General features: G+C 36.4%; 3 protein-coding genes across 3 annotated transcripts in view; all 3 read right to left on the reverse strand.

The window, feature by feature from the left end:
* On the reverse strand, positions 1-5,391 carry LOC128221962 (zinc finger protein 239-like). The gene is made up of 2 exons (XM_052930685.1): positions 5,273-5,391; positions 1-2,020 (listed from the first exon to the last, which is right to left on the reverse strand). The coding sequence occupies exon 2, from the start codon at positions 1,885-1,887 to the stop codon at positions 730-732; it is 1,158 nt and encodes a 385-aa protein (XP_052786645.1). The 5' UTR covers positions 1,888-2,020; positions 5,273-5,391; the 3' UTR covers positions 1-729.
* Positions 5,392-8,969: 3,578 nt separating this feature from the next.
* On the reverse strand, positions 8,970-12,593 carry LOC128221964 (gastrula zinc finger protein XlCGF8.2DB-like). The gene is made up of 2 exons (XM_052930687.1): positions 12,460-12,593; positions 8,970-10,697 (listed from the first exon to the last, which is right to left on the reverse strand). The coding sequence occupies exon 2, from the start codon at positions 10,560-10,562 to the stop codon at positions 9,657-9,659; it is 906 nt and encodes a 301-aa protein (XP_052786647.1). The 5' UTR covers positions 10,563-10,697; positions 12,460-12,593; the 3' UTR covers positions 8,970-9,656.
* Positions 12,594-15,153: 2,560 nt separating this feature from the next.
* Positions 15,154-25,925, reverse strand: part of LOC128221368 (uncharacterized) — a 40,394-nt gene continuing 29,622 nt past the window's right edge. Inside the window, exons 18-23 of the mRNA XM_052929966.1 lie at positions 25,752-25,897; positions 24,684-24,834; positions 23,556-24,298; positions 23,173-23,384; positions 17,715-17,856; positions 15,154-15,710 (exon numbers count right to left, since the gene is read on the reverse strand). Of these exons, the coding sequence (XP_052785926.1) occupies positions 15,577-15,710; positions 17,715-17,856; positions 23,173-23,384; positions 23,556-24,298; positions 24,684-24,834; positions 25,752-25,897 (1,528 nt within the window). The 3' untranslated portion in view covers positions 15,154-15,576. The remainder of the gene's footprint in view (positions 15,711-17,714; positions 17,857-23,172; positions 23,385-23,555; positions 24,299-24,683; positions 24,835-25,751; positions 25,898-25,925) is intronic.

The following is a 25,925-nucleotide window of genomic DNA, read 5'->3' on the forward strand; positions in this document are numbered from 1 at the left end:
TTTAAAAATAATATCACTGTCAACATTTCTAGGCATACCTCATACGGTTTTCATAGCGCTGAATAATTCTATAGTATATACATGTTTCTGAATTTTTTTATTTCCGTGCTCTTACAAGAACATATTCATATAATGACAGCATTGACAAATAACATTATCATAACAATGACAGCAGTAACAATCATTAAAATACCTCTACAGGTATTATTCATTTCATACATATACAGTGTGTATAACCGAATTGTAATCTTAATAAGTGTTACTTCTATAGATATGTTTGTATTCTAAAACCTACAAAAAACATTTATGTAACAATATAATACTAAATAATTGCGACACATAACATGATATACGAATTCATATGGAGAACTTTGTTTGTGATACACATAGAAAAGAACATTTTTAAACGTTATTATTTACTTAAATAGTTTTGGTATGCAACATACATTTATGTTCATGAACTTAGTGCATATGATGGGAATATTGCAAAATACTTCGGCCAATTTGCCCTTTTCACCGAAATGAGTTAGTAACGCTATTAAATACTGATTCTTTAGGCTTGTATTCCAATTAACTTTTCCAATGAGTATATGCCTGTTGCTGTTTTCTCTTTAATCATATAAGTAAGTAAAATAACTTATAACTCAATTTCAACAATTTAAAAGATAAACACTGCAATTTTTGTTTCCTATTTTCTATAATAAATGTCATAAACTGTTCATACATGTATTAATCGCAAACAGTTAAACTGAAACTTCCTTCAGACTCTTTTTCCATATGTTGACTCATGTGTCTCTTTAACACATCTTTCCTTATAAAGGCTTCGCCACATGCCTCACACTTGTATGGCCTCTCCCCTGTGTGTATTCTCATGTGTTTACGCAAATCAGTTCCATGTGCAAAAGCCACAGAACAGGTCTCACACTTATATGGTTTCTCTCCTGTGTGACGCCTCATGTGAACCCGTAAATCAGTACTTTGAGAAAAATCTTTATGACAAATTCCACATTTAAACGGTCTTTCTCCAGTGTGTACTCGCATGTGTTTTATTAACAAATTTTTCATGCTAAAAGCTTTACCACATTTCTCACACTCGTATGGTTTCTCGCCTGTGTGTATTCTCATGTGTGCCTTTAAATGAGCACTTTGAGAAAAATCTTTATGACAAATTTCACATTTAAACGGTCTTTCTCCAGTGTGTACTCGTGTGTGTTTCATTAACGAATTTTTCATGCTAAAAGCTTTACCACATTTCTCACACTCATATGGCTTCTCTCCTGTGTGTATTCTCATGTGTGCCTTTAAAAGAAACGTATGGGTAAAAGCAGAGTCACATGTCTCACATTTGTATGGCTTTTCTCCTGTGTGTTTTCTCATATGTCCCGCTACATTAGTCTTACATGTAAAAGCTACGCCGCATAGCTCACACTTGTATGGCTTCTCTCCAGTGTGTATTACCATGTGTCGCAGTAAATGACTTTTCTGTGCAAAAGCTGCGCCGCATGTCTCACACTTGTGTGGCTTCTCTCCAGTGTGTATTCTCATGTGACCTTTTAAATTAGACGCCTGAGTAAAAGCAACATTACATAAAACACACTTGTATGGCTTCTCCCCTGTGTGTATTCTCATGTGTTTACGCAAATCAGTTCCATGTGCAAAAGCCACAGAGCAGGTCTCACACTTGTATGGTTTCTCACCTGTGTGTTTTCGCATGTGGTATTGTAAGATGCATTTGTAAGAAAAAGCAGCACCGCATGTATCACACTTGAACGATTGCTCTCCCGTGTGTATATTCATGTGGCTAAGTAAATGCTGGCTATCGATAAAATCAACAGAACATATTCTGCACCTGAATTGCTTCGCTTTGTCGTTTATATTCTGTGACATTTGGAAATACTTATGTTATTTTCATATACAGAAGTAGTATTATATGTGTTAGTAAACGACAATTCCGTGTAAAACCAAATGCTTCACAATACTAAATCATTGTAGTTTTTCTCACATGTTGTTTTCCTGACACCTGAAAAAAATACGAAAAATATTATGTAATCAGCAGTATTTTCAATAATAAGGAAAACAGAGCTTCATACATTTTCATTTTACTGTCTCAAAACATGACAGCCGTACGAAAATACATATATAATAAATTATGCAGACGGGATGGAGCTAATTCACATTAGTTTTGATTTAATAAGATAATGTGAATAGTGAAATTGAATTAAGCAAATATTTATAACACGTACTTTTCCTGGACAGGTTAGAGCGTGCATGCTAGTGTTTTTGTGTTGCTTCGTCTCTTTTTTATTCGTGATTATTATTGATGTGTATGTTATATTAGCTGATATATTGGAAAGGTGGCGCTTGATAAGATAATATATTATAGATATGTTTAAAAAGTTCCCCTAACGCGCATTATTTTTGCCTTCAAAAACCGACATTACGAAACGAATACTGTAAAGATGATATAAGACATGAAAAAGCGATATGAAAATGCATGTAGGAAAAAGAGAACAGTACCAAAGTGACACATTATCATGCACCAGTCAATTGTAACCACGCCCCCCCCCCCCAGGTCCTGGGAATAGCGCGGACTTTGACTTTCGGTCCAGTCAACCCCGTGTAAAATCCCCGCCCTGCGGAGACGAACTGATGGTAAAACCCCGGCCAAATGCCCCCGCACCCCAGAGACTCTATAGAAGGCCCAATCTCCGCTAAATTTGGCGCTAAGACAAAACCACCGGGGTTAGCCAGCCCTGCGGGGCCACCTGGAAAGTAAAAACACGGCCTTTTTCCCCGGCTATCCCCGGTTTACCCCCGGACCTGGGGGGGGGGCGTGGTTACAATTGACTGGTGCATTAGCAGTTACTAAGACAAACATATTAAAATGCTGCAATGACAAACATTTACCTTTCAAAATGCAGTAAAGGTTGCAATATTTATCTAATAACATGTGTTTTATGTTATGAAAAACCGTAATGTAAAATATTAATCACAGTACATGGACAATTTATGACTAGGGGACGTAATGTGAACGTTGGCAACATCGACGCTGTGGTACAGGTATAACCATTGCCCAGTATGATGCCGCGAACCTGGATGGTACCGAGTTAGAATTTACGTGCATCACGTGTAATGATGAAGCTCGGCCAGAGGAGTCTATGGGTGACATGTGCTGTTTATTGTTATTGTTGTATTGCATTCGTGATGCATGTATACACTGATATGTTATTATATGTGCTCGATTTGTTTTGGGAAATAAACTGTTTAGGAAAATATTTCTTCTGTTACTTTTAATTGATTTAACTGCCAATCTTTCAAATTTCGTTCATTATGATTCACATAATTGTTATAAATACATAGGTCTTTAACACCTTTTGGAATTTCATAAGATTTTATATTGAACCATTGTTCTATTCGAATTTCACGGGATTTTTCACAGTTATATGGAATATATAAAGTCAGACTGAGCACTCATGTTCAAGTATTTATTAACAAATTAAAAACTAATGAGTGAATGATTAAAAAATATCTGGTCCGTAATGTCCCTAAATCTGATCCGTAGTGTCCCTAAATCTGGTCGGTAATGTCTGGTCCGAAATGTCCATGGTCCGTAGTGTCCGTAATTCTTATATGCTTGGTTGCAAATTCTAGACAAGCTCTGCTATATAAAATTGTGAAATTGAGCAAGCATGGAAAGCATTTTACTAATACATAACTTTCAGGCTTGTGCGTATTTGAACCACTGAACAGCAAAACGCAGGGTGGGCCTTTCGAGTTTTGAAGAAGATAAATCATAAAATGTGAAATATAAATTTAGCAAAATTGAAACTAGCATTTTTACAGACCTGCGATTCAATCATTTGTTTAGTATAAAATAATAGACGTGTTATACGGGATTCTTTTGAGGAATAACTGTATCAAAAATTGCAAAAAATAAACTTATTTGGTCTAGCCATGGGTTAAGAACCTTTCTTAAACTGCCAAATTAAAACCTAATTCTGATATGCACATTAGTTACACAAATAATGAATTAGCCGAAAATACTAGGGCCTAAAAAAAATAAATACATATGGTTCGGGTTACCCGACCCTACCTACGGAATAGGCGCCGACCCTACCATTTTTATAGTCAGTTTGAAAAAAAAATGAAAAACTAAAAAAAAAAATGTTTTTTGTTTTTTTTTTGCTTTTCAATATGTAGTTTAAAACCTTAATTGCTTATATAGAAGATAACTTTAACACAATTCTCCAATGATGAAAATGACATTCATATATAAAGCCTAATAAAAAAAATATAAATAAAAAGCCTACCTACCCTTCCTATTTTTGAATGTAACCCTAACCAAATATTATTTTTTTTTAGGCCTAGTCTAAAATAATAGTCGTTCAATACTAGTTCTGGCTTCCATAACTTTAATGTTGATATTTATTTTTTTGATGTTTACAACGCATTAAAGTTATGGCGTAACCCCCATAGTAAAGTCAACCAGAATCAATTGAGTGTGATGATGCAATGCAATCACATGACCATGATGACGTCGATGGATTCTATTTATAGCATCGGATTCACATTGTTCATTTAGTTGAATCCAATTGCAGTAAGGCTGTAAATACCTTTTGATAAGTAAAAACAATTTATTTATTCCAAATTTGTTATTATTTATTTATTAATTATTCGAAATAGAAAAAATAACAGCAAAATAAACACTAGGTCACATGGGTATTTACTGAAAATCTTGGTGTCACGTGATTAAATTTGAACACAACTATGACCTAGATAAGGAATGTTTGTAATAGGATTTATTAAAAAGCTAAATCAACTATCTTTAAAGCGTTTTTTGGTTTTGAAAATGAGTTTGTGAACTACATTTTACTTCATTAACCTAAGGATACAGATATTTTGTCTGTACAATGCATACAAGTGAAATAACAGCGTGACATAAAAATGTCACGAATTCTGGTAGGGTTTGGATACGGCGTTCTCTTCAGCGAACACATCCAAAAAGGTAATATATAACGTGTTCGCTGAAGTTCTTTAGCTAGTACAATACGAGATTCTTCTAAACCCTTCATCTAATCGTGAAGGATTTGCCATTTAAAAATATCATAAAAAATCCGTCCATGTACAATTATTTGGAATAAGTAAAGTACGTGTATTGTAAAAAGAAAATAATGATAATTTTTTTATATTAAACAGTAATTATATTATTTATAGCTCAATTGTTTTATGCATAAATAATAATTTAAACACTTCACCGACTGACAAAAATTACCTTGGCGGGGTTAAGTTGTGAGAAATGATCAAGAAGCTTTCATAAGTTGTAATGGGTGCTCTTTGGAGAAAATTTTACAGTTCTAGTGCACCTTATTATTGGTTCAATTATTAACAAAGCATGAACAATTTATAACTACGGGAAGTAACTGCTCTGTGGACCATTACGATCGCTGCTATTCGCCGATAACCGGTATCCCTAATCTTCTCTGCATTGATGTTTAACATTCTCTCGGAAATGTCTGCCAATATAAATCGACCAGATTTCTTTTCGGCATACGGTTCACCACCTTGTTCAATGGTAATGAACGATTCATTACTGTTTTGTTTTCGTTCATTTCGGATAATATATACGCCTCTCGTGAAATATATTTGTTGTACACACTCGTTCTGTTATATGTCTTAAAAGGATATAAAAATACATTTATTTGTAATTGTTCAGAAAAAAAATAATTGAAAAATTGAATGCGAGCGTAGCGTCATTCCATGAGATTGTGACGCTGCACTACTTGTTTCTGTTCCTTCGGCAAATATGACGTATTTTTATAACGTAACGTAATTTCATGAGATTGTGTGCACGTTGAGGCACTGCACTACTTGTTGCTGCTCTTTCGGCAAGTACTTCTTATTGTGTTACGATATGTCAGTTCAAATTTATATTCTTGAACAGTGGTGGGTGTTGATATTTTGAGAACGGTGGCCGGGCAGAGATTTGTGTGGTTACCTAAGGTAGGGATTCACCCAATTATAGGAGCAACCATAATTTGTACGCTTCTGTTTCTAATATTATCAGCAATATCAAGTAGTATTTATATTACATGATAATTTCAGTACCTCATCTAAGCAATACTTTCGAAATATTTTTTTCCTAGTAAGCTGAAATAATTATAACATTTTTACAAACTACACATCACTTAACCGTGCTGTAATTTCCATGTGCGTAATGTAACATACAATTAAGGCGACCCGGGTTCGATTCCCGGCCTGGGCGCATGTGAGTTTGGTTTGTGGTCACCAAGTCGGACAAGTGGGTTTCCTCCGGGTACTCCGCTTTCCCCCACAACACAAGACCACACTCTCGCGCAACATCGTGCCAATGAGAGTGATAAATACAAGTTGCTAAACCTTGTTTCACAATCGTTGTAAAATTAAATAAGTTTAAACTAATTTACAATTTTGTTGTTTAAATCGTATAATGAGTTATCCTTAGTTTATACTCTTGAAAGAAGTAAACATTTTTCAGTGGTATGTCAACAAGAGGAACCGTGCGCGCCTGTATTGACCTACAACCTGGAAAACTATGTTATCGATGTATTAAACATTCAGTGCTCTAATCTACTTTTATGCATGAATGTATTCATAAACAGCTTTTGTATATAATTGTTCCAATATTGTACCTATTTAAAAACTATATGCTTTTATTTCCAGGTCACCAGCTCTTTGTTACATTTTGAGATGTTATTTATGCTCATTGAGCTAATGTTTTTGTCAACATATATTTGACTTTAATTAAAGATCCTTGTATCAGATATCTAACTATTACCTATAATGTGCCTCGTATGAGTTAATGTTTTGGGAACGTTTTAATCGTATCGCGGGTTTAGAATAAAACGAGTGTAACTTAATATGGAGTTGACATGACAACAGACGTCTGTTGAAACTTCTTTTTTTTCTAAGTGAGAAACTTCGGAACCACACTTAACATATGTCCTTTGTGCAATAACTCAATAACTATTAATGTTTGCAGTTATGGAATTATCACAAAAGTATAAGGGTGAACATCCTAAGTTTGACGATTTGTTTCGGTTTATATATGTTCGTTGATCTATTTATAGTTCAGTGACGTTTGGAACAATACTTTGATCCTCTAAACAAGGTTTAAGTATTGGGTTGTCAAGTGTAACTGATAATTTAAAATCGTAATCGGAAATTAAGTATTTGAAATCTTTGTTAAAACGCTTAAAAACGTGTTTTCATTCCTCGGATGCTTCGCTATTTTTGCACTTTTCAAAGAGGAATTTCTAGGAGCCTGGAAATATAGGGATTATAGACAAAAAAAATATGCAGGGACAAAGAATATGACAATAAGTATTCATGAGGATGTCGATCATGTTCTTCCTTCCTTAAATGCTACCGGGTGCCTGTTTATTATGTCCAGTTAATATTTCGGCCGGGACCATTAAGGCGCAGTGACTTTTCCGGCTTGACTATTTTGGCCTGGGCTATCCCGGCCTGGATCATTTCGACCAAGTGAATATAAGGACATGGGCCATTTCAGGCCAGTTCCATTTCGGTCATGTGATCATTATGGTCTGGGCCATTTCGTCAAAGCCATCATTTCGGTCCAGTTACCATTTCGGCCTGGACCTTTTCGACCCAGTGAATACTCCGGGATGCCAATTTATGTCCAGTTACTATTTCGACCTTGACCGTTTCAGCCCTGTGACTATTTCGGCCTGGACCATTTTGGCTTGGGCCATCTCGGCCTGAATCATTGCGACCAAGTGACTATTTCGGCCAGGGCCATTTCAGCCCAGTGACTATTTCGGCCTGAACCATTTCGGCCAGTTGATCATTTTGTCCAGTGGCATTTCGGCAAAGCTATCGTTTCGATCCAGTAACCATTTCAGCCTGGACCTTTTCGACCCAGTGACCATCCCGGGGTGGTCCATTTAGTTTACAGTTTCGGCCCAGATACCATTTCAGCCCAGCCTCGACCAAATTGGTCCAGTGACTATTTTGGCCTTGACCATTTCGACTGAGCAACCGGCCATTTCCGCATGGATCATAAATGTTCTCGTGTGACAATTTCCAATACAAACCCGATTAGTAAGCTCCTGTTATTCTTTGACCATACAAGCCTGCCCACCATATCATGACGAAATTTGTCAACAAGGTTTTGTTATAAAGTTTCACCTTTATAAAGATCACTTGGTGGAGTTGCAAAACAGAAGCTAGGTCACATCAGATGATGAATTGAAAGAGTCGCTTTTAGTTATGAATGTCCCCATTAGATAAAGTATATCAAATCTAAGCGCTGAATGCGTTAAAAGGTTCAATAAAACTCATTTAGACGTGTGTTTAATGACTTCCTAGACCAATGGCGTTGCGCCATTTATGTTGGAGGCGTGGTATACTAGTATATTAACAATATGGTCCTTGTTTCAAATAATTCTGTAAAATTATATACATATTTTATTTCTACATGTTTTATAAATAAAATGTGTCAACATTAACTTAGTTATGCAAGACTGAAAGAATATGAATAAATTAGTTATTATCTTGATTCACTGGATAAAAAGACATAAAACTAAGTCTTGCAACTATCGAATAAGTTTAAGCAGGTAGGTCATATTAAAGCACATTATCGCCTCATGAGCGATCGGGCTATGGACACAACAGGCCTACGGACAACGCGTTTTTTCCAATACCGTTTTCGTGTTTGATTATAATTATTTGGCCTAATTAACATTATATCGTAACGATTGTCAATACAGATATGGTAACAGAGTTTCACTCTACTTGCTTATTTTGTCATATGTATTTTCAGTATCTAAAATTGGGGCTACGGACGCTACACAAAATGACAATATCCATGAAAAATGTATCATGAATTTGGCAACATTTTGAAAATGATATCACTGTAAACATTTCTAGTCATACCTCATACGGTTTTCATAGCGCTGAATAATTCTATATACATGTTTCTGTAAAATTTATTTCCGCGCTCTTACAAAAACATTATCATAGCAATAACAGCATTGACAACTAACATTATCATAACAATGACAGCAGTTACAATCATTAAAATACCTCTACTATTCATCTCATTCATATAAGTTTTAGAAAACCGAATAGTTATTTTAATAAGTGGTACATCTATAGTTATGTTTGCATTCTAAAACCTACTTAAACATTTATGTAACAATATAACACTAAATAATGGGAAACATAATATAATATACTAATTCATATGGAGAACTTTGTTTGTGCTACACATTGAAAAGAACACATTTTTGAAACCTTATTATTTACTTAAATAGCTTGGGTATGCAACATACATTTCTGTTCATGAACTACATGTAAGTGCATATGATGGGAATATTGCAAAATACTTCGGCCAAGGCGAATCATTTCATAAAATGACAAAAAATGCCTTTTCGGAAAAGTTTTCCACCGAAAAGAGTAACGCTATTAAATACCGATTCTTTATGATTATATATATTCAAATAAACTTTTCCAATGAGTGCTGTTTGCTGTTCAATAATATGAGTAAGTAAAATAACTCCTACCTCAATTTCAACAATTTAAAAGATAATTAATGCAATATTTGTTTTCTATTTTCTATAATAAATGCCATAAACTGTTCATACAATGTACATGTATTAGTCGCAAACAGTTAAACTGAAACTCCCTTCAGACTCTTTTTCCATATGTTGATTCATGTGTCTCTTTAATACATCTTTCCTTATAAAGGCTTCGTCACATGCCTCACACTTGTATGGCTTCTCTCCCGTGTGGCGCCTCATGTGAACCCGTAAATGAGTAGTTTGAGAAAAATCTTTATGACAAATTTCACACTTAAACGGTCTTTCTCCAGTGTGTACTCGTATGTGTTTCATTAACAAATTTTTCATGCTAAAAGCTTTACCACATTTCTCACACTCGTATGGCTTCTCTCCTGTGTGTATTCTCATGTGTGCCTTTAAAAGAAATGTATGGGTAAAAGCTGAGTCACATGTCTCACATTTGTACGGTCTTTCTCCCGTGTGTAATCTCATGTGTCCCGCTACATGAGTTTTACGTGTAAAAGCCGCGCCGCATATCTCACACTTGTATGGCTTCTCTCCAGTGTGTATTATCATGTGTCCCACTAAATGACTTTTATATGAAAAAGCTGCGCCGCATGTCTCACACTTGTGTGGCTTCTCTCCAGTGTGTATTCTCATGTGTCCTGTTAAAGCCGACTTTTGAGTAAAAGCAACATTACATAAAACACACTTGTATGGCTTTTCCCCTGTGTGTATTCTCATGTGTTTACGCAAATCAGTTCCATGTGCAAAAGCCACAGAGCAGGTCTCACACTTGTATGGTTTTTCACCTGTGTGTTTTCGCATGTGGTATTTCAAATTACATCTTTGAGGAAAAGCAGCACCACATATCGCACACATGAATGATTTCTCCCCAGTATGTATTTTCATGTGGCTCAGTAAATGCTGGCTATCCATAAAATCAATTGAACATATTCCGCACCTGAATTGCTTCACTTCGTAATTCACATTCTGTGACATTTTAAGTAGTTATCTTATATTCACAGTCAAAAGGAAATAACTTATAGATACATGTATGATATTTCTCCATTTCAAATGAGTCTGTAAACCACCATTTCAAAACCAGCGTTACATGTCCAATACTTCTCATGTCACCTGAAAAATAAAAAAAATACAAATGAAATCAGGTAATGTCATCAACAGTGCTTTGAGGAGTAAAGTGTGTGTAGATAAGAGCCAGTTGCTGGGTTAGCTCAGTTGGTAAAAGCATGGTGATAGTGTTCTGGCGGTCATGAGTTCAAGCCTGACACTGATGCATATTTCCTCATTCAGGAAATGAGGAATATTAATATTACTTAGTCCCTAATGTTAATGATGGTTCAAAATTGATTTAGAATCCTTTTTAAAAAGCCTCAATAATACAAATTACTCTATAGTTTTTTACACATTTGAGACACATATTAATAAAAAGCAGAGTGCAAGTAGGAAGAAGAAACATGTGACCATGCAAACAATAAATTTCACAGTTGTTTGATAGAAATTAACTACTTCTTTGGTGTCATATGACCTGTACAAAATTTAGTGACATTTAACCTAAAAGAATTATCAAGGGGTGTCACTCCTACCAATGATCTCGAATGATATATAGTACTGAAATACTACAGTTAGAAAAATTCAGAAAATCTTAAAAGGCTGACGTTTAAATAAACTACTCCCGATTTGGGCGAAGATGTATTTGTGCAAAACACAAGGAATTTTTACCTGTTTACAGACATCACATTAGTTCAGAAAATGTGTTGGTCATTCATACCGACAGCCTCCAAAATTTTTGGTGGTTCAAGAGAAAATGTGCCAGTTATTTTTGCCAGGCTTTGCTCCAAAATAAAGTTTTGACAACGCTATTCTTTACACTTCCATTTAATTGTATTGAAAATTTGGTTATACTGGTATTGGAATCGAATTTATAGGATTTTTGTTTGCACCATTTGCAATGTTAATTACTAAAGTTTATCATTTGAAAACATCGCGGGATATATACACATTTATATACATTATTTGGTTATTAAATGCAAAGGGAGGCAAATGTGCATGGTGTTTGACTTAGTGCTATACGCACTCTGACATCTACACAAGAGAATACGACATCGGCTTCGTAAACAAATGGCTATTTGACAGTATTATTGATATTACAGGATTTTCTATTCAACAAAATTACTTTTACCTTTAAGAGGTGGTTTGATAATTGATCAATATTTAATTTTTCATTCTTTTATATATGGACGTGACAACTGTTGGTTAGACGGGCCAACCCAATTACAAATTTAGTTGAACTTAGTCAAAATTTACTGGTCTGACCAACAATTTTTGCGATGTCTGTAGTTTGAATAACATAATTTATCGAATTATTACTTTATACTCAATATAAATCTTCAATGACAAACAACATTTACCTTTTCCGCTAAACTTTAAGAAAAGCATAAAAAAGCATTCAATATGCAGTGATGGATGCAACTGAATATTCATCTAATAAATTATTTCAAGTTTTCAAAGTTTATTTTGAACATAATTTATTGAATAATTATGCACCAGTTAATTAGCGGGGGACTTTGACTTTCAGTCAAGCCAACCCCGGGTAAAATCCCCGCCCTGCGCGGACAACTGATGGTCAAATCCCCACCAAATGCCCCCGCCCCCAGGGAGCCTAGGTAAGGCTCATTCCCAGCTATATTTTACTTGAAGCCAAAACAACCGCATACACCTGATGCTGTGGGGCCAACTGAAAGGTAAAAACACGGGCCATTTCACCGGCTATCCCCGGTATACAGCCGGACCTGGGGGGCCGTGGTTACATAACTTACAATTGACTGGTGCATTACTTTATACTCAATATAAATCTTCACTGACAAACAACATTTACCTTTTATAATTAACGCTATTCGTGTTGAAAATCACCAAACAGCTTTCAATATGCAGTGATGGGTGCAACTGAATATTCATCTAATAAATTATTTCAATTTTCAAAGTTTATTTTCATTAGAAAATTACCAACGCTTCATGGCTAATCTATAAAAAAGGGACGTAACTGCTCTGGATACTAATACGATCGCTGCTATTCGCCGGTATCCGGTACCCATAATCTCTTATGCAGTGATCTCCCCTAACAAGTTCGGAGTCGGGTTAATTTGGCGCAGGCACCATTCCGACATGTTCGAATAATTTTGGTTAAGATAAGACATACAATGTTAAAATGTTTAATATTATCATTTGGCTTAATAATGGTTAAATGAGATATGAAACTTTCTAAATGTACAACTTAAGGGGCCACATATCTATTCAGTACATATATGTACCAAAACAAAGTACAACAATAGTAAGTTTAAATGAATTGGACAGATTAAGCGATACAATTGATCAACTAAATGGCGACATATACCAAATCACAAGTATGAAAATAACAGTTTCTCTCTTATTGAAAATATTCATCGACATCATGGAGAGTTGCAAGACTGTCAATATGTCAATATAAAATTATTTAAAACATTTCAAAACGCAGTTGAATAGTGTACGTGATTCTTTGGATGCGTCTCCCTTTTCTGAGATTTTGTCTTGGAGGAATGTCAAGAAATACAATATATGACATAATTCGGTACAGGCACTCGCTAACCAATGTTTATTTTGCATTATTTGGAAGAAGGTGAATTCATAAAGACGTTGATAACCACCTCCAACTTCATATTGACGTTTCAATGATTTGTTTATATGAATCTTTAATTTTTATGCCTTGATGTTAAGAAAAGCGAGCACTTAAATGTCGTTATTTAAACTAAACCAAATGATGCAAACACATGAGTTTATTTTTTTGTTTCCGGTTCCTCTGCCAAGAAAATTGGAGTAGAAAGGTCAGGATATATTATTTGTTTTAGTGAAGGTTTTGTCTTAATATCAATTTCACGATGAAAACCGTCGATATTTAAACTGGATACATTTACAAGCATTTCCCGTGCAAGAAAGTTCTGAAAATTTATACCAGTAGGAGAAAAAAGAGTTAACGATCACTTACTTTTGTCTGCTTGGTATAAGAACAAACACGGTTAGATGCAAAGATATAGGGTAGGTAGAGAAACTGGAAGGAAACATTTTTTTTTTCAAATTACGCCATAGTTTCCAACCACTATGTGTTCACTAGTACAAAATATTGCTTTACCTCCAGAAATGCTGGAGATAAAACATTCGACAGAAAGATAAATAACAAAGTAACTAGTAGGCTTTCGATAACGGTTTGGTTTTTGTTTTACAAATATTTCTGCAAAAATATTTATATATACATTGTATGTACCGTTATATTATGACATGTGAAACAAAGTGATAGGAAGTAATCATCTACGAGGTAATTTGTTTTGAGTGATAATTGGTATATATACCATGTTAAGACAAAAGTTAAACTTACTACTACTACTGCTACTACTACTGCTACTGCTACTGCTACTGCTACTGCTACTGCTACTACTACTACTACTACTACTACTACTACTACTAACACTACCACTACCACTACCACTACAACTACCACTTCTACTACTACTACTATTACTACTACTACTACTACTACTACTACTACTACTACAACTACTACTACTACTACTACTACTACTACTACTACTACTACTACTACTACTACTACTACTACTACTACTACTACTACTACTACTACTTCTTCTTCTTCTTCTACTTCTCCTCCTCCCATTCTTCATTTTCTTCTTCTTCTTCTTCTTCTTCTTCTTCTTCTTCTGAGAGCTTAAGTTTTGAGTACCTTTTGTGTATAAGCCCTCATGGGCGCGAGGTTTGGTTGTCAGTAGTTTTTTTCTTTTTTTATAATTGACCGTACCGGCGTGGGTTCGCAGCCCACAAAACTAATTCATCATACTTTATACTTTAAGTGTATTTTTCTACAATTTCGTTATCAAAGAGTAAAATAGTTATACTATAAGTGTTTTCAGATGCAAAACCAGCAGATAAAAAATGTGCGAGTCCCTTTAAATATATTAGAGGTTCAATGTATTACAGACAGTTATACGTTGTACAAGTCATTATAAAATGTCTGATCTCTGCCATTCTTCTCATTGAATCGGCATCATCGGAGGACGGAAACAAATATAGCTAGCAAGTTGTGTTGCCAGGGTGTCACCACCTCGTGTGTTCAATAAGGGTCGCACATTAATGCTTCCTACATGTACAATCGAACCCCATTGGCTCAAACTTACTTCACTTGTTGGCTTGAACTGGGTGTACAGGACAGATTTTGTTTATAATTTAAAGTTCGACCGGATGGCTCGATGTCGCCAGGCTCGAAGTCTATAGTCTGTATAAACATTTGTTCTACGTTTCATGTGAGTATCTTGAACGGTGTTTCATATTTGGCCTAGGTTTTTTTAAACACCGACAAGAACAAGAACAACAACAACAACAACAACAAGAAGACGCCAAAGCTATCACAATTACTAGTCATGCTTCTTCGAAACCCAGTCGAGCTAAAACATAAACCATTATTTAATAACGCCATCAGAAGGTCATTTATTATAAGAAACTTTACAAGTTGCGACACGAACAAAAACATGAAAAACATTTTATTTTCTTTCATGCCCTATACAAAAAAGTCATATACATATAGTTACAATCAACGTTTTACTTCAAACACAAAATAAAGAATTTAATACATTTCCTGCAAACTTCAACAACCAAGCAAATTTATATTTACTAAAAATACATTACGCGATACACTCCGACAAATATAATGGAAACAATATATAGATAATATTGCATTAAAAACATGCAAATGTCCTTTAACTTATTTTAAATCAATCAAGTAAATTGATGGTCATATGTTTGTCTAATGGTATTCAACACACACAATACAACTCCCGAATTTTAATATACTTAATCACTTCAACCCATGTCTCAATTAAAAAAATGATGACAGTACTAAATACGGAAAACAAGAAACGTTCTAAATATGACGTCAGAAAGTTTGATGACGTCAGCATATCACTCTTGTTTTCCTCTCATCGCACGTGTGAGATCCATTTGGATAGCATCGGCACACTTTTTTCTTACAGCCATCGACGTATGAAAACAGCTTAGTCTTGTAGACGCGGTTTCCGACTTTGCACCCTGAAAAATAAGTGTCTTTAATTAAGAAACGGTTCTTTACTTAACAGTAAAGAGTCGATAACATATTAGATACACTTATAGTTTCATTTTTTTAAAATTGGCCAATCACATGGGTGAAAGTTGAAAATTTTGAAAAACCTGAAATATTTTACTGGGGGCCGGGGGGGGGGGGGGGGGGGGGGGGGCGCACTATGAAATGAAATTGAAGCCTGAAACTTATAATATTTCAAACTGATGCTTTTGTCAAAACTCTTTTAACAACCATTAATCAACCAAGTTTGATTCTTTTCCATTTATTCTGACTGTTGCTACCATTTTCATTTTTTTCATTTCTTTTTAAGCACCGTCTGTTTGGCCAGTCATGTAACCCTTTTTGCTTTTTCAGTTTTGAGAAACTGCAGGGAAGATTCCCAAATGATTGGTTTTTACACATCATTTCATCGCCAAATAATTACGCTCCGCAGAGTGATTTCCCCATCTATCACCGTTTTTGTCAACCTCAGACAAACATTCCCACCTCCACTTATTTTACTGCCTTTTCTTAGTCCTTCGTATTATAACCCGCTAGCAAAAACTTAATTTTCAGAACTATTTTGTTTGATAAACAATCGTCTGCATCGAATGACAGTTGCTAATAATAACAATGTCGGCCATCTTTATGTGCAGTCCTTAAGTGATAAAAGACACGCTATTTCATTGGAGGGCAAAATCGAGTAAGCCAATCAAAAGTATCCTTTCACACGAATGACGTATAGGGTTTTCCTCGACCTCGTTTGTCGGAATTACGATTCGGCGATTCCTGATGAAAGAGGATCGCACACCGAGTCTGTTTGGCCGTAATCGAACAAAAAGATCGGCTATCTCCGTAAATGAAATAAAAACGCGCACTTGTTCAAGCGGGCACCTGCTGGATGGCAAAAATGGAGGTTGTGAAATCGGACTTATTGTTGACCTCTGCAAAATATGATCGAAATTCGGAAGAGGAGTTGGGTCATACCCCCTAAACCCCCTCTGAAAATCTCAACGGATTTACACGATTTGGAAAAACGACCCCTCTGGATCAGGAAAAACCGGAAAATCCGGCATATGCCGGAAAACTTTCACCCATGCAATCAGAGCCAAACATTCCGTGCTACATAATTGGTTATAATCGTACCTGACTGAGTATATTTATTGAGCCGTGACGTCATATTCTGCTTAACCGAGATTCAACTTTTAAGTTCGTTATGGTTCACGAAATTCAAATTAAGTAAACTTATTCCAGTGGTCGCTGTCGCTCCCTTGGAATCATTTCGATTACTTTGTATTACATGAACTATACGCTATACATCAGTTTTTTTTATATTTTATGACACATTTACAGTATCGCTAACAACAGATTGTCTGCCATAATCACAGGGACAGGTTGCGTTTTCATGACACACTCCTATGACCACGCCACCTCCCCTACCCCCCAAAAAAATAAATTTAAAAAAATAAATAAATAAATAAATAAATAAATAAATAAATAAATAAATAAATAAATAAATAAATAAATAAATAAAAATAAAATCGCAGGCTTTACTAATGATGATGGAGGAACTGTAACTAGTGATAGCTAACAAAACATTTTTGTAAACTATTATTATATAATCTTTGTAAAGGGTGACGACTTGCCCATGCATTTCCACATAATCGCTGAGATAACCATATTCAAGAGGCCATAACTTTGTCAAATCTTAACCAAATTCTACAATTTTGGGCTTTCCTTATAACGTTGCTATCAATCTTTAGGAAAACGTTCAAACCCTAGATGCAAAAAAACAAACTACTCGACAATTGCAAACTAACTACCCACAAGTTTACCAGACTAAAAATGCATTATCCCGCTTTGGCATCATCAATTAAACACGACTGCCTAACAAACATCACACATCACACATCTATCACTATACATACAGAATAGAAGTCAAGTGTTGCTTAAACAATTATTTTCTTCACATAAAATAAGTAAGCTTTACACACCGATTGGCTTTGTTTGCTTGTCCTCTTCACAGAAGTCGATCTGCCTATCAGGGTCGCAGACATGAGTTCCGTTACAGAAACACTCGCAGAGGTGTTCCAGGCAGCCGGATCTGTAGGTGAAGTCGCGGCCTCCCTTTAGAATCTGAAGGTATACATACATTGTCATTTAGGGTGTGTAATCACTAATATGCGTGCCGTTACACCAAACACTCGCAAAGGTGTCGATTCAGCCCAATAAGAAGGTGGAACATCGACATCCATATAGAACCGAATCAAATAAATCGTTCCTATTGTAGACGCTACATGTAAAAGTCGAGCACAAAGATTTATTACACTGTGTTGTATATTGCCTCGGTCCTGCAGGTAAAATATCTGCCTCGCCTTTAACCCTTAACACAGTATAAACAACATTACATATGGCGAAAGTACTACACACTGATGCACGTTAAAAAAACCAGGGTAGCTCTAACCGGGGTTTCGTTCTGTCTGTGCACACTTTGCTTTAAAAACCTAAAATGACTAACAATCTTATCAGATCACTCGCCGAATGGGCAAGGCCCAAGTGCGAGTATAAATAAGCTTACACACCACCAAAAGCTATCATCACAAACAATATCATTCTATGCTGTCTGGTTTACTGTTCAAGTCAAGCCCTGCCTTCGAAACCTTAACAAAACATAACACGAAACACATGTTGGTTCTATATATCCTGATCTGGTTAAGACTGTAAACTGTAAACATTACTAAAGTCAGAGGAATTCGTATTGTGTCTGGACACGTTTAGTGCGTCCCACAGTCATTTGATAGGAATGAACTCCTGTTTTAGTATCATATGACCTGAAATACATTTAGTGACATTTACCTTAAAAGAATCTTCAGGTTTATCCAAGGGGTCACTTAGGTTAAATGTCACTAAATGTATTTCAGGTCAAATGACACCAAAAAAGGAGTTCATTCCTATCAAATGAATGTGGTGAGAGCTGGTGATACTAAAACTTTTTTTGCGATTTATAACACTGATATAAATAAACACAATATCTATATATCTGTCTTAAACGACCCAAATTTAACACAATTCCTGACACTAATATTAATCAAACAATATACTATTAAAATAATTATGTATTTGACCGTTTCACAACCAGAATATGTCGGTGTCTCACTAAGCATTTTGCCCCTTTTTCCAGCCTTCCCTTCATTGGCTCCAATGTGTGCCATAACAGAAACATATACGAAATGAAGCCCCATCTAGCCTCAGTCGGTCACAACTCAACATAACAACACGAAGAAGTTAGCTGTGTGAAGTTAGCTAAACAAACGACATTGGACATTGGACATTCAAAATCGAATGTTGTGCTGGCACGACATTGGACATTGGACATTCAAAATCGAATGTTGTGCTGGCACGACATTGGACATTCAAAATCGAATGTTGTGCTGGCACGACATTGGACATTCAAAATCGAATGTTGTGCTGGCACGACATTGGACATTGGACATTCAAAAGTGAAAGTCGTGCTAGCACGACATTGGACATTGGACATTCAAAATCGAATGTTGTGCTGGCACGACATTGGACATTGGACATTCAAAAGTGAGTCGTGCTAGCACGACATTGGACATTGGACATTCAAAATCGAATGTTGTGCTGGCACGACATTGGACATTGGACATTCAAAAGTGAAAGTCGTGCTAGCACGACATTGGACATTCAAAATCGAATGTTGTGCTAGCACGACATTGGACATTGGACATTCAAAAGTGAAAGTCGTGCTAGCACGATATTGGACATAGGACATTCAAAATAGAATGTTGTGCTGGCACGACATTGGACATTGGACATTCAAAAACGATTGTCGTGCCGGCACGACATTGGACATTGGACATTCATAACCGAATGTTGTGCTGGCACGACATTGGACATTGGACATTCAAAAGTGAAAGTCGTGCTAGCACGACATTGGACATTGGACATTCAAAATCGAATGTTGTGCTGGCACGACATTGGACATTGGACATTCAAAAATGAAAGTCGTGTATCAACTTCCAGGAGTCACGATGCACAGAGAGACGCACTATTGTGCAGTACTTCAATCAGAAACCTTTGGAAACGTGTGGTATGACGGGCTGGTCGGACAGCTAGGTCCATTACCGCACGACCTGCACACTTGGACACCGTCTCACGCTATTTTTGGTCAAGTGTAGAAGCATTCAAGTTTATTTTTTTTCTCAAGAATCACATTATGTAGCCTATTAGTATCTTCCATGGCCGAGAGTGTAAGATGGGTTCAGCCCAACCCGACCGTAGGGTCTTTTGCGGAAACGAGGTTTACCTGTTTCCGCAGAACACCCTGTGCGAGGGTTGGTATGAACCTATCTTACACGAGCGACTATGGTAGATGTTTTTCTCTCTCACCGCAGTTAAACAAAATAATGTAAAAATGTATTTTATCGCTGGAACTTTTTTGTGCGTAGTGAAAATAATGTGCGCATAGATATATGACAATTCCTGGTTGTCATAGATATTCGCGCGGTGATTCAGATTATGTTAATAGTCAAATCGTTCTTTAAATAGTTCTGGATGCAGCAAAGTGAAGGCAATAAAAAAGAGTTCCATACGGGTACTTGTTTATCTTTGCCCGTTGAGAAGATAAAAATTTCACGCATGGACAAATGTTTGAATCTACTGTTCTGAGGTGGCAGAAATATATATATCCGAAATCTTGGACTGGTGATAAGGCTGCAATTCTAGTTTGTCCATTCAAATTATTGTGTTAAATAACGACATTCAACTTGGCTTTTATTTTTTAAAATATGGTTTATAATAACGTATATCTGTCTATTCATAGTGACCAAATATTATTTAGGCATCCATTGGAAGTGGTAAATATTAAGAGAAAAAATATAATGAAACGACAACCAGTATACAAATAATAATTGTTGGACATAGGTCATTTTTACTCTTTAATTATCTGTCGAAGTACCCTTTAAAATAATACCAAAATTATATGGGATCCCCATGCATCGAAATGTAGCATTATCGCCAATGGTTTATGCATTGACAAGTTTAGCTGTGTGTATGTTGCCTTAAGTCACATCCATTGTTATTGAGAGTTGTATTAAAACAATCCTTTCGATTGATATACATACATATTCCCATGTAAATGCAGACACATTCATTAATGTAATATAATTTTTCTAAAGCTCTGTAGATAAACACATACTGAAGTGCACATTTGTTGGGTTTATATAATTATTTGCGCTTTGTTTCCTTTCAACCCTTTAACCATTGTCAGTTCTGCCCAAGATGCCATTTCCAATGGCTCTGGTGTCACATTTTACATGTATAAATTGTATATTCTGTAAAACCTATAAGAACTTATGTCGTATGTGATGAAGACGTCATTTTGAATTCTTTAATGTCGATGCGATTGATTATAAAACGCTTTGTGTAATTCTGTCGACTTATAAATATCAAAAAGGTTTATCGAACACAATTATTTCATATAAACTTGAAGACGACGTAGCATGTTTGACTAACTAAGTCGATAAAAAAACAAGTCGACAGGCAGGAATAGGTTACTTTATCGACTCATTGACAATATTTTTTTGTGTTTACGTAAAACCAGATAAAAAAGATGTACGGACGATTACATTTATACTTGTAGGAATCATCAATGCATGTATATATTTTCCATATGTCATAATATACTGTGGATATAATTATCTTCACTTCCTTTATAAATGGTACTAGATGTGTAGAAGTGGTGTGTAAACAATTAAGCTTATTAAAATATGCCATTTTGAAAGCATTATCACTGTTTGTCTACATATAATCCACGACCATTCATAAGTATATTCATTTGAATCTTTCTCTGCATATGTGACATCTTATTTTTCTGAATCATGCTTAAGTTTCAAATATTTCGATGGAATCGTCATGACAATGCTCTCTTGGTGCTAATAAATTTTATAATGGTTCATTGCTTTGTGATCTCTGACCCTTTTCAAATAATTTCAAGACAATATCTCAAACAAACAAAAAATCCGAATATTGCATGCCATCAAAATTAATTTAAAGTCGGTAAAAAAAAACATTCATTCATAAAACATGTCATACATTGATTTGAATGTGCTAATAGCTAGCACGACTTTCACTTTTGAATGTCCAATGTCCAATGTCGTGCCAGCACAACATTCGATTTTGAATGTCCAATGTCCAATGTCGTGCTAGCACGACTTTCACTTTTGAATGTCCAATGTCCAATGTCGTGCCAGCACAACATTCGATTTTGAATGTCCAATGTCCAATGTCGTGCTAGCACGACTTTCACTTTTGAATGTCCAATGTCCAATGTCATGCCAGCACAACATTCGATTTTGAATGTCCAATGTCCAATGTCGTGCTAGCACGACTTTCACTTTTGAATGTCCAATGTCGTGCCAGCACAACATTCGATTTTGAATGTCCAATGTCGTGCTAGCACGACTTTCACTTTTGAATGTCCAATGTCCAATGTCGTGCCAGCACAACATTCGATTTTGAATGTCCAATGTCCAATGTCGTGCTAGCACGTCTCACTTTTGAATGTCCAATGTCCAATGTCGTGCCAGCACAACATTCGATTTTGAATGTCCAATGTCCAATATCGTGCTAGCACGACTTTCACTTTTGAATGTCCAATGTCCAATTTCGTGCCAGCAGAACATTCACTTTTGAATGTCCAATGTCCAATGTCGTGCCAGCACAACATTCGATTTTGAATGTCCAATGTCGTGCTAGCACGACTTTCACTTTTGAATGTCCAATGTCCAATGTCGTGCCAGCACAACATTCGATTTTGAATGTCCAATGTCCAATGTCGTGCCAGCACGACTTTCACTTTTGAAAGTCCAATGTCCAATGTCGTGCCAGCACAACATTCACTTTTGAATGTCCAATGTCCAATGTCGTGCCAGCACAACATTCGATTTTGAATGTCCAATGTCCAATGTCGTGCTAGCACGACTTTCACTTTTGAATGTCCAATGTCCAATGTCGTGCCAGCACAACATTCGATTTTGAATGTCCAATGTCCAATGTCGTATGTTTAGCTAACTTCACACAGCTGAAGAAGTTACCTTTAAGCTGCACTTGCACAAATATACCATTTTTTATACTTTTTTCATTTTTGTCTTGAAAAGAGCAATTTTTTTGCATAAATTTCTGCAAACCAATGAATTAAGATTGTTGACAAAAAGTCAGATCGTAGATTTTCATATTTCCGTTCGAAAATTAATGTTTTATGGCTAACGGTTTAAGATAAATGCATTACACACCATTTTTTGAACTTAAATATAAAAATCTGCGATCTAATTTTTTGTCAGCAGTCTTTTTTCACAGGTTTTCAATCTGTGAGAGTGCAGCTTTAAATGTGAAAAAAGAAAAAAATCATATCAATAGTTTTGAAAGTAATACCTCTCCTTGGACAACACAGTCCTGGCAGTTTTGTGACCCTATTTCGTCATCACCAATGACCTCACGATCTGTTATGACGTTATTGCCGGTCCACGAGCCAGATATTCCTCCATTACTTCCACCAGAAGAAGACGATGAAGAGGATGATGATGATGATGATGATGAATAAGACGAGGAGGACGATGAACTTCCTGACCCGGATGTGGCTGATTCTGAACAGAAAACCAATAATCAGTGTGTATTATTGACTAAAAGGGTATAATATGTAATAATAAAACAATGAAAATAATCTTTCAAGACATGAGTATGGGTATCATAGCCGTTTGCTAGTACATCATTTTTTGCATCGAATTTGACATTAAATAACTGTAAAAACGACAGACCTCCTGACGATGTGAAGGATCCTTGCACATAGACACCTCCTGAGCTGCCCCCACCTCCGACACCGGAACTACTTCCACCACCGACACCATAACTGCTTCCTGTAACTCCGCTTCCTTCTGTGTACGACCCCTGGCCTCCGCTAACACTGCCACCGCCGCCGCCATTAACGCTGGCGTAGCCGACATTGTTACCGTTACTGGAACTAGACACGCTTCCTCCATTGTAAGATCCTTGGCTTCCAGAGTAGCTTCCACCACTTCCGGCGCTTACACTGCCATAGCCGACACTCGTACCAGAACTAGATGCACTACCTACTCCGCCGGTTCTAGAAACGCCCCCATCTGTATAATAGAATCCCTGACTTCCGCTGACACTCCCATCATCGACACTGCCGTAGCCTACATTGGAACTTCCGCTTCTGGAGTAACTGCCCTCACCAACGACACCGGAACTAGAAGCACCACCTGTATACGATCCTTGGCTGGCGGTGTAACTCCCAGAGTCGACACTGCCGCCGCCCGCGCCGCCACCTGACCCATAAGTGGACACACTAGAGGCACCACCTCCGGTTTGAGAACTTTGACTTCCGGCAACGCCTGCAGAGCCGTCAGCACCAAACGTGTTCACAGAGTATCTACTTCCAGTAGTCGCTGCGTAGGAAGAGCCTGAACCGAAGCCCGCTGGCCGTATCGCGACGAAGGTTCTCCCCGGCTGGGTGATTGTGTTGCTTCCACCCTGTTCCCTGTTTGCAATAAATTGTGTTTTGAAAGAATAATTGCATACTCTGATGTCTTAGACATTCATTAAGTCATTACTTCCGTATAAAATGCATGAAAAAACATTATTATGCAAATCTTAATTATTATCAAGAGGAATTTAAGTCAATAAAGGAAGAAATGTTATCAAGCCTCATTTTCTATAACTACTCTCTTTCTAAAATGGCTGCTAAAACTATATTGCAGAGGTTGATTTTGAAAATATTGAACTTCCGATTTAAATGATGCGAGCGCCGGCGCCGTAGCATCCCTAGATCATGCGTACACCAGTACTTCCGGGACAGCCTCCGCCTAGCTAAGTGTTTGCTTTTACTTATTTTATTTCCCACAAATAATATTGAATGTTAATACCTTGAGGTTCCGGTTGAGATTATGCGACCACCGGCACCGGAGCCTCCACGGCACACACGGACGCCGGTACTTCCGGGACAGTTGTAGGAGCCGTCACAGTTACAATTACATGTGTACTGTATGCAATCATCTATTTTTGTAAACTGCTTGCCTGTAGACGTAAGAAACGTAATGTTAGGCCGTACAGATTTATTTCTTGTTCTACGGAGTTTGACCGCAAATAATTGTAGCAAGCGGGTTAAATAAAGATAGAATACAGTTTTTCCATTTCGTTTAAAAACGAAAACTGGGGAAGGTGAACCTATTATTGATCATTTGGAATAATTATCTTGAATAATCATAATTGTTTACTCCCTTCTTAGTCAAATTTCCAGTAGACAGCCCGGATTATTCATTTGTTGCATTATTTCATTTATTTCACTATGATATTTTTTGCGTTGTTCGATGCAACATGGCGTTTCAAACTCATATAAATATATTATTTTTTAAACGAAAATATCAATTTGTAGTAGTAGTAGTAGTAGCAGTAGCAGTAGCAGTAGCAGTAGCAGCAGCAGCAGCAGCAGTAGCAGTAGCAGTAGCAGCAGTAGTAGTAGTAGTAGAAGAAGTAGTAGTAGCATAAGCAGCAGCAGTAGCAGCAGCAACAGCAGCAACAACAACAACAGGAACCGCAACAACAGCAGTACAAGTGTATAATGAGCTTCAAGGGTGATTTCATGTTTTGTTTTGAGCTTGCCTTTACTGTAGAATTGTTTTAAAAATATGAGGCACGCTGCTTTTTCGCATGTGTTATTGAGAAATATGTATATGAAAGAAAATGTCTGTTTCAAGAAAACAGAATTCCAAGCTCATCTTTCAACATTTTTGAATTGAAAATTATGTTTAAACAATAGAGCTCGAATAATGCATTGGCGATCAATGTGTCTCTAACATGAGCTTAAATAAAATAAATTGTTTGACGATATATCTTCGTATCATTAACTCAGCATTTCTTCATTTCTGCAATACGATTTAGTGTGTGTATGAAAAATGTTTCATAATAGTACGAACATTATTAGATTTACTTACCGTAGTCGTACGAGTTCAGACCTATGACGCACTGTCTGCACGTGCCTCGTGAGGGGTCGTATATCTCGTCTGGTCGGTCGCAAATCTGCACGGTGTGTTTTGGCGGGCATTCGAAGCTTCCGTCACAATTGCACATGCACTGGTATCTGAATAAACAAAACATTTTTATTTTGA

This window comes from Mya arenaria, chromosome 16 (genome assembly GCF_026914265.1).
Source record: "Mya arenaria isolate MELC-2E11 chromosome 16, ASM2691426v1".
Lineage (NCBI taxonomy): Eukaryota > Metazoa > Mollusca > Bivalvia > Myida > Myidae > Mya > Mya arenaria.